Here is a 13,362-nt window from a genome sequence, read left to right as displayed (position 1 = left end):
CCTCCCAGGTTTACGCCATTCTCCTGCCTCAGCCTCCCGAGTAGCTGGGACTACAGGCGCCCGCCACCTCGCCCAGCTAGTTTTTTGTATTTTTTAGTAGAGACAGGGTTTCACCGGGTTAGCCAGGATGGTCTCTCGATCTCCTGACCTCGTGATCCGCCCGTCTCGGCCTCCCAAAGTGCTGGGATTACAGGCTTGAGCCACCGCGCCCGGCCAAAAGTATCATCTTAAGTACTTGTTAAAAGAATGAAAATAGACTGGGCACAGTGGCTTATGTCTGTAATCCCAGCTCTCTGGGAGGCTGAGGTGGATGCATCAACTGAGGTCAGGAGTTCGAGACCAGCCTGGCCAACATGGTGAAACCGTCTCTACCAAAAATACACAAATTAGCTGAGTGTAGTGGCGCACACCTGTAATCCTAGCTACTTGGGAGGCTGAGGAAAGAGAATCGCTTGAACCTGGGAGGTGAAGGTTTTGGTGAGCCGAGATCAGCCACTGCACTCCAGCCTGGGTGACACAGCAAGACTTTGTCTCAAAAAAAAAAAAAGAATGAAAATGAGCTAGGTACTTACTATCACAAGTTAGAAAAAGAATAGCAAACTGGGAGCAGTGACTGACACCTGTAATCCCAGCAATATGGGAAGCTGAGATGGGAGGATCTCTTGAGTCCAGGAGTCCGAGACCAGCCTGGGAAACATAGTGAGACTCATCTCAAAAACAATGATTTTTTTTTTTTTTTTTTTAGATGGAGTTTCGCTCTTGTTGCCCAGGCTGGAGTGCAATGGTGCAATCTCAGCTCCCTGCAACCTGTCTCCCATGTTGAAGCGATTCTCCTGCCTCAGCCTCCCAAGTAGCTGGGATTACAGGCATGCACCACCACGACAGGCTAATTTTGTATTTTTAGTAGAGACAGGGTTTCTCCATGTTGGTCAGGTTGGTCTCAAACTTTCGACCTCAGGTGATCTGCCCACCTCAGCCTCCCAAAGGGTTGGCATTACAGGCATGAGCCACTGTACCCACTTGGGTAAAAAATTTTACCCAAGAAAAAAATTTTTGGGCCGGGCGCGGTGGCTCAAGCCTGTAATCCCAGCACTTTGGGAGGCCGAGACGGGCGGATCACAAGGTCAGGAGATCGAGACCATCCTGGCTAACACGGTGAAACCCCGTCTCTACTAAAAAATACAAAAACCTAGCCGGGCGAGGTGGCGGGCGTCTGTAGTCCCAGCTACTCGGGAGGCTGAGGCAGGAGAATGGCGGGAACCCGGGAGGCGGAGCTTGCAGTGAGCTGAGATCCGGCCACTGCACTCCAGTCTGGGCGACAAAGTGAGACTCTGTCTCAACAAAAAAAAAAAAAAAAAAAAAAAAAAAAAGAAAAAAATTTTTTTAGAGACAGGGTCTTGCTATGTTGTGTAGGCTGGATTTGAATTCCTGGCCTCAAGCAACCTGCTTGAACTTGGCCTCCCAAACTGCTGGTATTACAGGTGTGAGCCATTGCACTTGGCCTAATCTCAGTTTTGAAAAGGTAGGTGTCTCCAGAGGAAGGTTTCTTTGGTATATCTTCAAAGGTCTACTGGATAAATGCTAAAATACTCTTTATAAAGAAACACTACTCACAAAAGATTTCAAGTAATACACTTATTTTAATAGTACAAAATGTAATCTGCTTTCCAACCAATGAAAGAAAAACTTTCAAAAAATTTATGAAACCAGTCAATACCTTGAACAAAGAAAAACGCAAATAACTAAGTAAATATTACAATTATGTACTCCAAACCCCAAAAAACAGAGACCATCATTACAAGCCAAATCTTTTTTAGAGTTGGTTGTTGCAGGTTACTAAAATGCATAAAACAAAATCTCTACTTTTCAGACTTACAGAAAAGAAATAAAACAACTCCAATAAGAAAGCTAACTTAAGTTTCATGGGAAGCAGATCATATTGATGACTTTAAAATGTTTTTCAAGGAGTTTACGGAACAGACATCTATATCTTGATTTTTATGGCAAATGAGATTTGTATTGACTTTTGAAGCTTATGTGCCTTTTGACATATCGCTCAGAAGTAAAAACCAATCAAGAGGGACAATAACATTCAGGGGACCCACAGGACTTTAACCTGATCTGAAAACATAAAGCAAAATTTTGAGACAAATTAGTTTAAAAATGCAAATGTATTTTGGTTTAGAATTAAATATTAAACAAAAATTATCACAATTAGGATGTGACTGAAGTTTGAGTAAATTTTTGTCTACTTCATACATCGTATTGGTCATTTAATAATGTGTATGACAAGGGTATGACATCAGAAAACAAAACTTACAGCAAGTCTATTATTACTGCTAGAAATTGATAAAACTAGTGTTTTGGATGTGACATTGTTTGACGCGTCATTATTTAATAAAATAAAATAGAAAATTTTGCTGTAAAACATTCTTCAGAAAGACGGAAACTGCCTAGGCAAGTGAGTATCTATATATCTCAATGAATTTCTATATACATCTCCTTACTACATCACAAGCACAAAAACATTAATATATTTACATGTATGTACTAGACAAAAATGAATTAACTTTCCCTAGAAAAACTATACTTATTAAGAAAACATTGCTGGGCGTGGTGGCTCACACCTGTAATCCCAGCACTTTGAGAGGCTGAGGCAGGCAGATCACAAGGTCAGGAGATTGAGACCATCCTGGCTAACACAGTGAAACCCCATCTCTACTAAAAATACAAAAAATTAGCCAGGCGTGGTGGCGGGCACCTATAGTCCCAGCTACTCAGGAGGCTGAGGCAGGAGAATGGCGTGAACCCGGGAGGCGGAGCTTGCAGTGAGCTGAGATCATGCCACTGCACTCCAACCTGGGCAACAGAGCAAGACTCCATCTCAAAAAAAAAAAAAAAAAGAAAAAAGAAAAAAAAAAAAACATTAATAGACACCATAGAATAAAAAGCAAGGCCCTCAACAAAAAAAAGGCAACCATTTCAATAGCTGAGTGCTATTGCTTTTTCTCTTTTTGTTTTTTTGAGACAGGGTCTTGCTCTGTTGCTTAGGCTGGAGTGCAGTGGCACGGTCTCAGCTCACTGCAACCTCTGCCTCCTAAGCTCAAGTGATCCTCCTGCCTCAAGCTCCTGAGTAGCTGGGACCACAGGCACAAGCCACCATGCCTGGCTCATTTTTTTATTTTTTGTAGAGGTGGGGTTTCGCCATGTTTCCCAGGCTGGTCTTGAATTCCTGGACTCAGGCTATTCGCCCACTTTGGCCTCCCAAACTGCTGGTATTACAGGTGTGAGCCACCGCACCCAGTCCTTTCTCTTAATAGCATTTTAGTAATGGAGAAAAAGGATAAAAGTTTGTAGACAGATACATCTCTACTCCAGAAATATCTGCTAGGCAGAAGCCAGGCAACCTAAAAATCATAGCTCTATCTATTTATGGGAAAATGGCTCATGTTTTTGTCAGTGGTAACACTTCTTCTTATACGTAAAAGTTAATCCTTAGGGTTTGTACTAAAGCAGAAAGCACTAGTTTAGTTAGGAGACATTTTTCCTAAGTGTCCTATTACTTAAACCTTTGGTACAAAGATGAGTAAGTTGACAGTAGGCTATGAGGCCTACTATCCAGACTTCATCACCATCATTCTGCAGAAATCTAAAAAACATACAGATTAACTATAACATCATCAGAAGGAATTTTACTCAGCTTGTAATGACCTAAAAACAAAGGCTAAACAGCAATGGGACCCTGAAATAATATCAAGTACATTCCGCTTGGTTGTTCCAACGGTGGTCAAAGGGTCTAGTGGTAGAAATGGCAGTCCTGAAACAGATCTTGGTAAATTTGCTTGACCACATTCTTCAGGTAGTTGTTCTCCAGTGGCACTTTAGATAGAATGGCAGCAATATCATCTTGGCTGGAAAGAACAAAGGTTAATCAATTTTTTTTTTTTTGCAACGGAGTCTTGCTCTGTCGCCCAGGCTGGAGTGCAGTGGAAACAATCTCAGTTCACTGCAAGTTCCACCTCCTGGGTTCATGTCATTCTCCTGCCTCAGCCTCCCGATTAGCTGGGACTACAGGTGCCTGCCACCATGCCCGGCTAATTTCTGTATTTTTAGTAGAGATGGGGTTTCACTGTGTTAGCCAGGATGGTCTCCTGACCTTGTGATCCGCCCGCCTTGACCTCCCAAAGTGCTAGGATTACAGGCATGAGCCACCGCACCTGGCCAGGTTAATCAATTTTTAAAAAATCTTACACTTGTCTCCAACTGAGTGGAATTTATGTTCTTGGTCTCTCAGTTTCCTAGGAAGCACAAATGAGCATTTCTGGAAATAACCAGATGTCCAGTTTGAAATGGGATTCCAAAACAGGGCCTAAGAACCAATTCTATATGTAATTGTGAAGTATCTTTTTTTTTTTTTTTTTTTTTTTTTTGAGACGGAGTCTTGCTGTGTCGCCCAGGCTGGAGTGCAGTGGCCGGATCTCAGCTCATTGCAAGCTCCGCCTCCCGGGTTTTTACGCCATTCTCCTGCCTCAGCCTCCCGAGTAGCTGGGACTACAGGCACCCACCACCTCGCCCGGCTAGTTTTTTGTATTTTTTAGTAGAGACGGGGTTTCACCGTGTTAGCCAGGATGGTCTCGAACTCCTGACGTCGTGATCCGCCCGTCTCGGCCTCCCAAAGTGCTGGGATTACAGGCTTGAGCCACCGCGCCCAGCCGTGAAGTATCTTAACCTAGCTACTTTTGTTGGTCATAAAAAATGTTAGTCTTGGTGTTTGCTGACAAATATAAGGTGAGCACATTTTATTTTATTTTTTTGGGAGGACAGAGTCTTGCTCTGTCGCCCAGGTTGGAGTGCAGTTAGTGGCACGATCTAGGCTCAAGGCAACTTCCATCTCCCGGGTGCAAGCAATTCTCCTGCCTCAGCCTCCCAGGGATTACAGGCGCCTGCCACCACGCCTGGCTATTTTTTCTATTTTAAGTAGAGACAGGGTTTCACCATGTTGGCCAGGCTGGTCTCGAACTTCTTTTTTTTTGAGACGGAGTCTCACTCTGTCGCCCAGGCTGGAGTGCAGTGGCCGGATCTCAGCTCACTGCAAGCTCCGCCTCCCGGGTTCCCGCCATTCTCCTGCCTCAGCCTCCCGAGTAGCTGGGACTACAGGCACCCACCACCTCGCCCGGCTAGTTTTTTGTATTTTTTAGTAGAGACGGGGTTTCACCGTGTTAGCCAGGATGGTCTCGATCTCCTGACCTCGTGATCCGCCCGTCTCGGCCTCCCAAAGTGCTGGGATTACAGGCTTGCGCCACCGTGCCCGGCCTCGAACTTCTGACCTTGTGATTTGCCCACCTCGGCCTCCCAAAGTGCTGGGATTACAGGTGTGAGTCACCACGCCTGGCCAAAAACAAAGGGTTTCGTCATGTTGGCCAGGCTGGTCTCAAACTTCTGGCCTCAAGCGATCTGCCCAACTTGGCCACCCAAAGTGCTAGGATTGCCAGGCGCGGTGGCTCAAGCCTGTAATCCCAGCACTTTGGGAGGCCGAGACGGGCGGATCACGAGGTCAGGAGATCGAGACCATCCTGGCTAATATGGTGAAACCCCGTCTCTACTAAAAATACAAAAAAAAAAACTAGCCGGGCGAGGTGGTGGGCGCCTGTAGTCCCAGCTACTCGGGAGGCTGAGGCAGGAGAATGGCGTAAACCCGGGAGGCGGAGCTTGCAGTGAGCTGAGATCCGGCCACTGCACTCCAGCCTGGGCGACAAAGCGAGACTCCGTCTCAAAAAAAAAACAAAAAAAAAAAAAACAAAGTGCTAGGATTACAGGCATGAGCCACCATGCCCGGCCTAGGTGAGCACATTTTTAACATCTGTTATCTTCCAATCTGTCAGCAGTGTATCTAAAAAGTCACAGAATACATCACAGTCTAGGAGGAATGAGACATTTTTAGGTCTGGTTCCACAGACTCTGTTTTGAGACAGCCTGGTTCTGTCACCCAGGCTGGGGGCCAGTGGCATGATCCTGGCTCATCGCAACCTCCACCTCCCAGGCTCAAGCAATCCTCCCACCTCAGCCTCAAGATTAGCTGGGACTACTCACCACCACACCCAGTTAATTTACATATATTTAGTAGAGGCAGGGATTCGCCATGTTGGCCAGGCTGGTCTCGAACTCTTGAGCTCAACTGATCCACCCACCTTGGCCTCCCAAAGTGCTGGGCTTACAGACATGAGCCATCATATCTGGCCCTAACTTTCTTTTTTTTTTTTTTTTTTTTGAGACGGAGTTTCACTTTGTCTCCCAGGCTGGAGTGCAGTGGTGTGATCTTGGCTCACTGCAACCTCTGCCTCCCAGGTTCAAGCAATTCTCTGCTTCAGCCTCCCCAGTAGCTAGGATTACAGGCACCCACCACCACGCCTGGCTAATTTTTTGTATTTTTAGTAGAAGTGGGGTTTCACCGCTTTGGCCAGGCTGATCTTGAACTCCTGACCTCGTGATCTACCCGCCTCAGTCTCCCAAAGTGCTGGGATTACAGGTGTGAACAACCGTGCCCAGCCAACTCTGTTTTTTTTTTTTTTTTTTTTTTTTTTTGAGATGGAGTCTGGCGCTGTCGCCCAGGCTGGAGTGCAGTGGTGCGATCTCGGCTCACTGTAAGCTCCGCCTCCCGGATTCACGCCATTCTCCTGCCTCAGCCTCCCAAGTAGCTGGGACTACAGGCGCCCGCCACCTCGCCCGGCTAGTTTTTCGTATTTTTTAGTAGAGACGGGGTTTCACTGTGTTAGCCAGGATGGTCTCGATCTCCTGACCTCCTGAGCCGCCCGTCTTGGCCTCCCAAAGTGCTGGGATTACAGGCTTGAGCCACCGCGCCCGGCCCAACTCTGTTTTTAAGGTCATAAAAGTTGTTTACATATTATCTGTACTAAGCTAATGGTGAGTTTTTTCCTTCTTGATTCATGTTTTAGGTTGAAGTATTCAAAAAGTGAAGCAGGTACAAAAGAATAGACCAGTGGTCTCCAGCATCCACTGGAGATAGCAATGAAGGTCACTGACTTTAAGAAAAAATTCTTCGCCTGTAATCCTAGCACTTTGGAAGGCTGAGGTGGGCAGATCACTAGGTCAAGAGATCGAGACCACCCAGGCCAACATGGTGAAACCCTGTATCTACTAAAAATGCAAAAATTAGCTGGGTGGGTGTGGTGGCGTGTGCCTGTAAATCCCAGTTACTCGGGAAGCTGAGGCAGGAGAATCACTTGAACCTGGGAGGAGGAGGTTGCAGTGAGCCGAGATTGTGGCACTGCACTCCAGCCTGTTGACAGAGTGAGACTCCATCTCAAACACACACACACACATACACACAATCTTCAAAATGAACTCAAGAGAACTGATATTTAGCTCTCACTATGGTCCACTGATTTGCTGACCACTTTGAGGAATCCTTCAAATAAAATGAACATTAAAAAGTAGTCCAGAGTCTTACCCTGTTGGCCCTTTACTCACCTAGTGTTCCCAATATGATTCTGAATGGTGGAAGGTAATGGTACAGATGGATAATACGCTGAGAGAGACAAAGTTATTTCAAACTTTGCAAATGCTGCAGAGCTAGAGAATAAAAGTCTCAATCTGTAAAAGACAAGATCCACAATTAAAAATGCAACACAATAACAGCATGAAACACAATTTTTTTTTTTTTTTGAGATGGAGTCTAGATCTGTCTCCCAGGCTGGAATGCAGTGCACCATTTTGGCTCACTGCAACCTCCACCTCCCAGGTTCTATCGATTCTCTCAAGTAGTTGGGATTACAGGCGCCTGTCACCACATCCAGCTAAGTGTTGTATTCTTAGTAGAGACAGGCTTTTGCCAATGTGGCCTCAAACTTCTGACCTCAAGTGATCCGCCTGCCTCACCTCCCAAAGTGTTGGGATTACAGGCGTGAGCCACTGTCCCAGCCCAATTTCATTCAGTTTTTAACTGGCATGTCCAAGTTAGGTATACATTATTTCTTTTCCTTTTTTTTGGAAATGGAGTCTCACTCTGTTGCCCAGGCTGGAGTGCAGTGGCGTAATCTCGGCTCACTGCAACCTCCGCCTCCCAGGTTCAAGCAATTCTCCTGCCTCAGCCTCCTGATTAGCTGGGACTACACATGTGCACCACCACACCCAGTTAATTTTTGTATTTTCAGTAGAGATGGGGTTTCACCTCATTGGCCACATTGGTCTTAAATTTCTGACCTCAAGTAATCTACCTGTCTCACCTCCCAAAGTGTTGGGATTACACGTGTGAGCCACTGTCCCAGCCCAATTTCATTTTCTTTTCACACTGGCATGTCCAACCAAGTTAGGTATATATTCTTTCTTTTCTTTCTTTTTTTTATTTTGAGACGGAGTCTCACTCTATCACAGGCTGGAGTGCAGTGGCGCGATCTCGGCTCACTGCAACCTCCATCCTCCGAGTTCAAGCGATTCTCCTGCCTCAGCCTCCCAAGTAGCCGGGATTACAGGTGCCTGCCACTGTGCCCGGCTAATTTTTTGTATTTTTAATAGAGATGGGGTTTCACCATCTTGGCCAGGCTGGTCTTGAACTCCTGACCTCGTGATCCACCCACCTTGGCCTCCCAAAGTGCTGGGATTACAGGTGTGAGGAGATGGAGTCTTTTTGTGCCGAGGTTGGAGTGCAGTGGCGAAATCTCGGCTCACTGCAAACTCCGCCTCCTGGGTTCAAGTGATTCTCCTGCCTTAGCCTCCTGAGTAGCTGGGACTACAGGCGCCCACCACCATGCCTGGCTAATTTTTGTATTTTTAGTAGAGACAGGGTTTCACCATATTGGCCAGGCTGGTCTTGAAGTCCTGACCTTGTGATTCGCCCACCTCGGCCTCCCAAAGTGCTGGGATTACAGGAGTGAGCCACTGTGTCAGTTGTTGACCAAGTTGACCAAGTACTTACTGTATATATATATTCATTTAATAAACTGTTGACCAAGTACTTACTGTTGGGTTGAACTGGATTCTCCCAAATTCATATGTTGAATTACAAACCCCTAATACCTCAGAAAGTGACCTTATTTGGAAACCTGGTCGCTACACAAGTAATATGTTAAGATGAAGTCCTTCTAGAGTAAGGTGGGCCCCTAATCCACTATGACTAGTGTCCTTATAAAAAGGGGAAATGTGGATGCAGACATGCACAATGAAAGAACACCACGTGAACATGAAGGGAGGTTATGCATTTACAAGCCAAGGAATGCCAAAGATTGCCAGCAAACCACCAGACATTGGGAGAAGGCATGGACAGATTCTAACAGCCCTCAGAAAGAACAACACTGTTTACACCTTAATCTCAGACTTCCAGCCTCCAGAACCTGTTGTTTAAGGTACCCAATTTGTAGCACTCTGTCATGGCAGTCCTTGGGAACTAATACACTTACTCAGTATTATTAACATCTATGTTCATTAGGTTATAATTTGGTCCCCATCTCTTTAAATACTCAATCTCCTCTCCGAGGAGTCTGCAATGGTGCACTACCAGTGAGAATTCTTCAAGCATCTAGAAAAAGTGGGAAAAAAAATCCAATGAAATTATGAAAACATTTCAATGCTTAGTGGCTCACTTATAACTAACTCAAAAAAGTTAAACAATTGAATACATTTATCATTTCAGGGTCCACTATCATTTATGTAAAGTTTCAGTTCTGCTTTTTTTTGGAAAGATATCACAAATTTTCCTTTAAATACTTCAATCAGGCTTTACCTTGGGTACCTGATGTTGGGTTCTACATGTCTTCTTCCAGGATTCCTTTTCCTCAACGTACTGGAAAATAAGCTTATGAACTAAAAGGGAGGAAGGAGGAGCTTGATCCTCTGGGGAAGGAAAAAAAAGCAAAAGCAGGTTAATATTTATGATACATGTATTTTATATAAGCAAAAAATACTATATTATATAAGCTAGAAATACTCTAAACACTACCAGGTACATAAGTATTCTGTCCCTTTTTTTTTTCTGAAGTCTCCCTTCTCCCCCTGTCGCCCAGGTTGGAATGCAACGGCATGATCTTGGCTCACTGTAACCTCTGCCTTGCCAGTTCAAGCAATTCTCCTGCCTCAGCCTCCTGAGTAGCTGGGATGACAGGCATCTGCCACCATGCCCGGCTAATTTTTGTATTTTTAGTAGAGACAGGGCTTCACCACGTTGGTCAGACTGGTCTTGAACTCCTGACCTCAGATAATCCACCCGCCTTGGCTTCCCAAAGTGCTGGGATTACAGGCGTGAGCTACGGCACCCAGCAATCCTGGCTTTCTTTAATACCTACGTGATCCTAGACACAACACTTAAGTTTTTTGATCTGTAGTTTCCTAATTTGTAAAATGGGGAACAAATCGCGTGGACTTCATAGTGTTAAGTAATACACATGCCTGATACAGACTAAGTGCCCATAATAGTAATTTTTAAATTATGAAAATAGCTACTATTAATCATTGCTCAAGACCTAGTAATCATTTTTTTTTGTTTTTTTTTTGAGACTGAGTCTCGCTCTGTCGCCCAGGCTGCAGTGCAGTGGAGCGATCTTGGCTCACTGCAAGCTCTGCCTTCTGGGTTCACACCATTCTCCTGCCTCAGCCTCCTGAGTAGCTGGGACTACAGGCGCTCGCCACCATGCCTGGCTAATATTTTTTGTATTTTCAGTAGAGACGGGGTTTCACCGTGTTAGCCAGGGCGGTCTTGATTTCCTGACCTCGTAATCCACCTGCCTCGGCCTCCCAAAGTGCTGGGATTACAGGCATGAGCTGCCGTGCCCCGGCCTGTAATAATTTTTTTTTTTTTTTTTTGAGACGGAGTCTCGCTCTGTCGCCCAGGCTGGAGTGCAGTGGCCAGATCTTGGCTCACTGAAAGCTCCGCCTCCCGGGTTTATGCCATTCTCCTCCTGCCTCAGCCTCCCAAGTAGCTGGGACCACAGGCGCCCGCCACCTCGCCTGGCTAGTTTTTCTGTATTTTTTAGTAGAGACGGGGTTTCACTGTGTTAGCCAGGACGGTCTCAATCTCCTGACCTTGTGATCTGCCTGTCTCAGCCTCCCAAAGTGCTGGGATTACAGGCTTGAGCCACCGCACCCGGCCAATAATCTTTTTTAAATCATTTTTTTTTTTTTTGAGACAGAGTCTTGCTCTGTCACCCAGGTTGGAGTGCAGTGGCACGATCTCAGCTCACTGCAACCTCCACCTCCCGGGTTTAAGCAATTCTGCCTCAGTCTCCTGAGTAGCTGGGATTACAGGCACCCGTCACCGTGCCCAACTAATTTTGTATTTTTAGTAGAGATGGGGTTTCATCATATTGGCCAGGCTGGTCTCAAACTCCTGACCTCATGATCTGCCTTCCTTGTCCTCCCAAAGTGCTGGGATTACAGGCGTGATCCACCGTGCCTGGCCAAAAAGATCATTTCTTTTAAAAGCTACCAAAAATTTGGAACATTACCCAAGCAGTTTTATGTCTAATACACATTTCTAAGAAAACATTATTAATGTTGTCGTTGCTTATATTTAACATAGTTTGTGAGAGTTCTCAAGGAGCAATTTATACCTGTAAAGCACCAACAAATATTTATTTGTTTATTTATTTAGAGATGGAGTTTCGCTCTGTGGCCCAGGCTGGAATGCAGCGGTGGAATCTCGGCTAACTGCAACCTCCACCTCCTGGGTTCAAGCGATTCTCTCACCTCAGCCTCTTGAGTAGCTGGGACTATAGGCATGCACCACCACGCCTGGCTAATTTTTGTATTTTTAGTAGAGATAGAGTGTTTCACCATGTTGGCCAGGCTGGTCTCGAACTCCTGACCTCAGGTGATCCGCCTGCTTCAGCCTCCCAAAGTGTTGGGATTACAGGTATGACCCACTGTGCCTGGCCAATTTTTTTTTTTAATTAAAAAATTTTTATTTTTATTTTTGTAGAAACAGGGTCTTGCTATGTTACCCAGGCTGGTCTCAAGGTCCTGAGCTCAAATGATCTGCCCACCTCGGCCTCCCAGAGTGCTGCAATTACAGACATGAGCCACACTGCACCTGGCCCAACAAATTTTTATTTTTATTTATTTATTTATGATTTATTTATTTTGAGACGGAGTCTCGCTCTGTTGCCCCAGGCTGGAGAGCAGTGTCGGGATCTCAGCTCACTGCAAGCTCTGCCTGCTGGGTTCACGCCATTCTCCTGTTTCAGCCTCTCCAGTAGGTAGGACTACAGGCACCTGCCACCACACCTGGGTAATTTTTTTTGTATTTTTAGTAGAGATGGGGTTTCACCGTGTTCACCAGGATGGTCTTGATCTCCTGATCTCATGATCCACCCACCTCGGCCTCTCAAAGTGCTGGGATTACAGGCATGAGCCACCGCGCCTGGCCTTATTTTTTATTTATCTTTGAGACAAGGTCTCACTCTGTCACCCGGCTGGAATGCAGTGGCGTGATCTTGGCTCACTGCAACCTGCACCTCCCAGGTTCAAGTGATTCTTCTGCCTCAGCCTCCTGAGTAGCTGGGGCTACATGAGGGCGCCACCATACCTGGCTAGTTTTTGTATTTTTAGCAGAGATGGGGTTTCACCATGTTAGTCAGGCTGGTCTCAAACTCCTGACCCCTGGTGATCCACCCGCCTCAGCCTCCCAAAGTGCTGGGATTAAAGGCATGAGTCATAGTGCCCAGCCCCAACAAATTTTTAGAGGCTTAAATGTTTTCAACTTACCGTCCAACAGAGATTGAAAATTCACATCAACAATCTTCCTATAACGCTTGTCCAGGAAAGGGAGACCAACTAGAAAGAACCAGAATAATGATTTTTTAAAAATTTTTTAGACAGAGTCCCACTTTGTCTCCCAGGCTGGAGTGCAATGGCCTGGTCTTGGCTCACTGCAAGCTCCGCCTCCCAGGTTCAAACAATTCTTCTGCCTCAGCCTCCCGGGTAGCTGGGACTACAGGCACGTGCCACCACACCTGGCTAATTTTTTGTATTTTTAGTAGAGATGGGGTTTCACCATGTTAGCCAGGATGGTCTCGATCTCCTGACCTCGTGATCCGCCCACCTTGGCCTCCCAAAGTGTTGGGATTAAAGGCATGAGCCACCATGCTCGGCCTTTTTTTATTTTTAACTACCTGATTAGAAGTCACATAAAACCCAGTACTTTAGAATCCTACTCCTGCGTAGCAGAGTTTTTTTCCACAGGAAGTTGAAGGGTTATCCTTGAATCATTATTCTCTGTATCTAGTAAAGGCTCCCCTGAGACTGTTCAACTACACTGATTGGTATGTCTTTGAAGGACATTTAAAAGGTAGTACACAGCTATATTTGTTAAGGCCTCCTCTTTTAACCCCTAACTTCTGTGCAAAGATAATTTTA

General features: G+C 45.6%; 1 protein-coding gene across 6 annotated transcripts in view; it reads right to left on the bottom strand.

The window, feature by feature from the left end:
• Positions 1-1,620: 1,620 nt before the first annotated feature.
• KNL1 (kinetochore scaffold 1) overlaps positions 1,621-13,362 on the bottom strand; it is a 76,412-nt gene continuing 64,670 nt past the window's right edge. For 5 of the 6 annotated variants that reach the window (XM_015452658.4, XM_045395306.3, XM_045395307.3 and 2 more), the window contains 5 exons: positions 12,712-12,780; positions 9,737-9,846; positions 9,414-9,532; positions 7,489-7,611; positions 3,083-3,911 (listed from right to left, as the gene is read on the bottom strand). In XM_015452658.4, coding sequence (XP_015308144.3) covers positions 3,797-3,911; positions 7,489-7,611; positions 9,414-9,532; positions 9,737-9,846; positions 12,712-12,780 — 536 coding nt within the window. In that variant the 3' untranslated portion in view covers positions 3,083-3,796. Of the gene's footprint in view, positions 3,912-7,488; positions 7,612-9,413; positions 9,533-9,736; positions 9,847-12,711; positions 12,781-13,362 lie in introns of all 6 variants that reach the window. The other variant, XM_005559196.4, reaches the window with a different exon arrangement.

Source organism: Macaca fascicularis, chromosome 7 (assembly GCF_037993035.2).
Source record: "Macaca fascicularis isolate 582-1 chromosome 7, T2T-MFA8v1.1".
Classification (NCBI taxonomy): Eukaryota; Metazoa; Chordata; class Mammalia; order Primates; family Cercopithecidae; genus Macaca; species Macaca fascicularis.
This window is presented reverse-complemented; position numbering and strand designations above follow the sequence as displayed.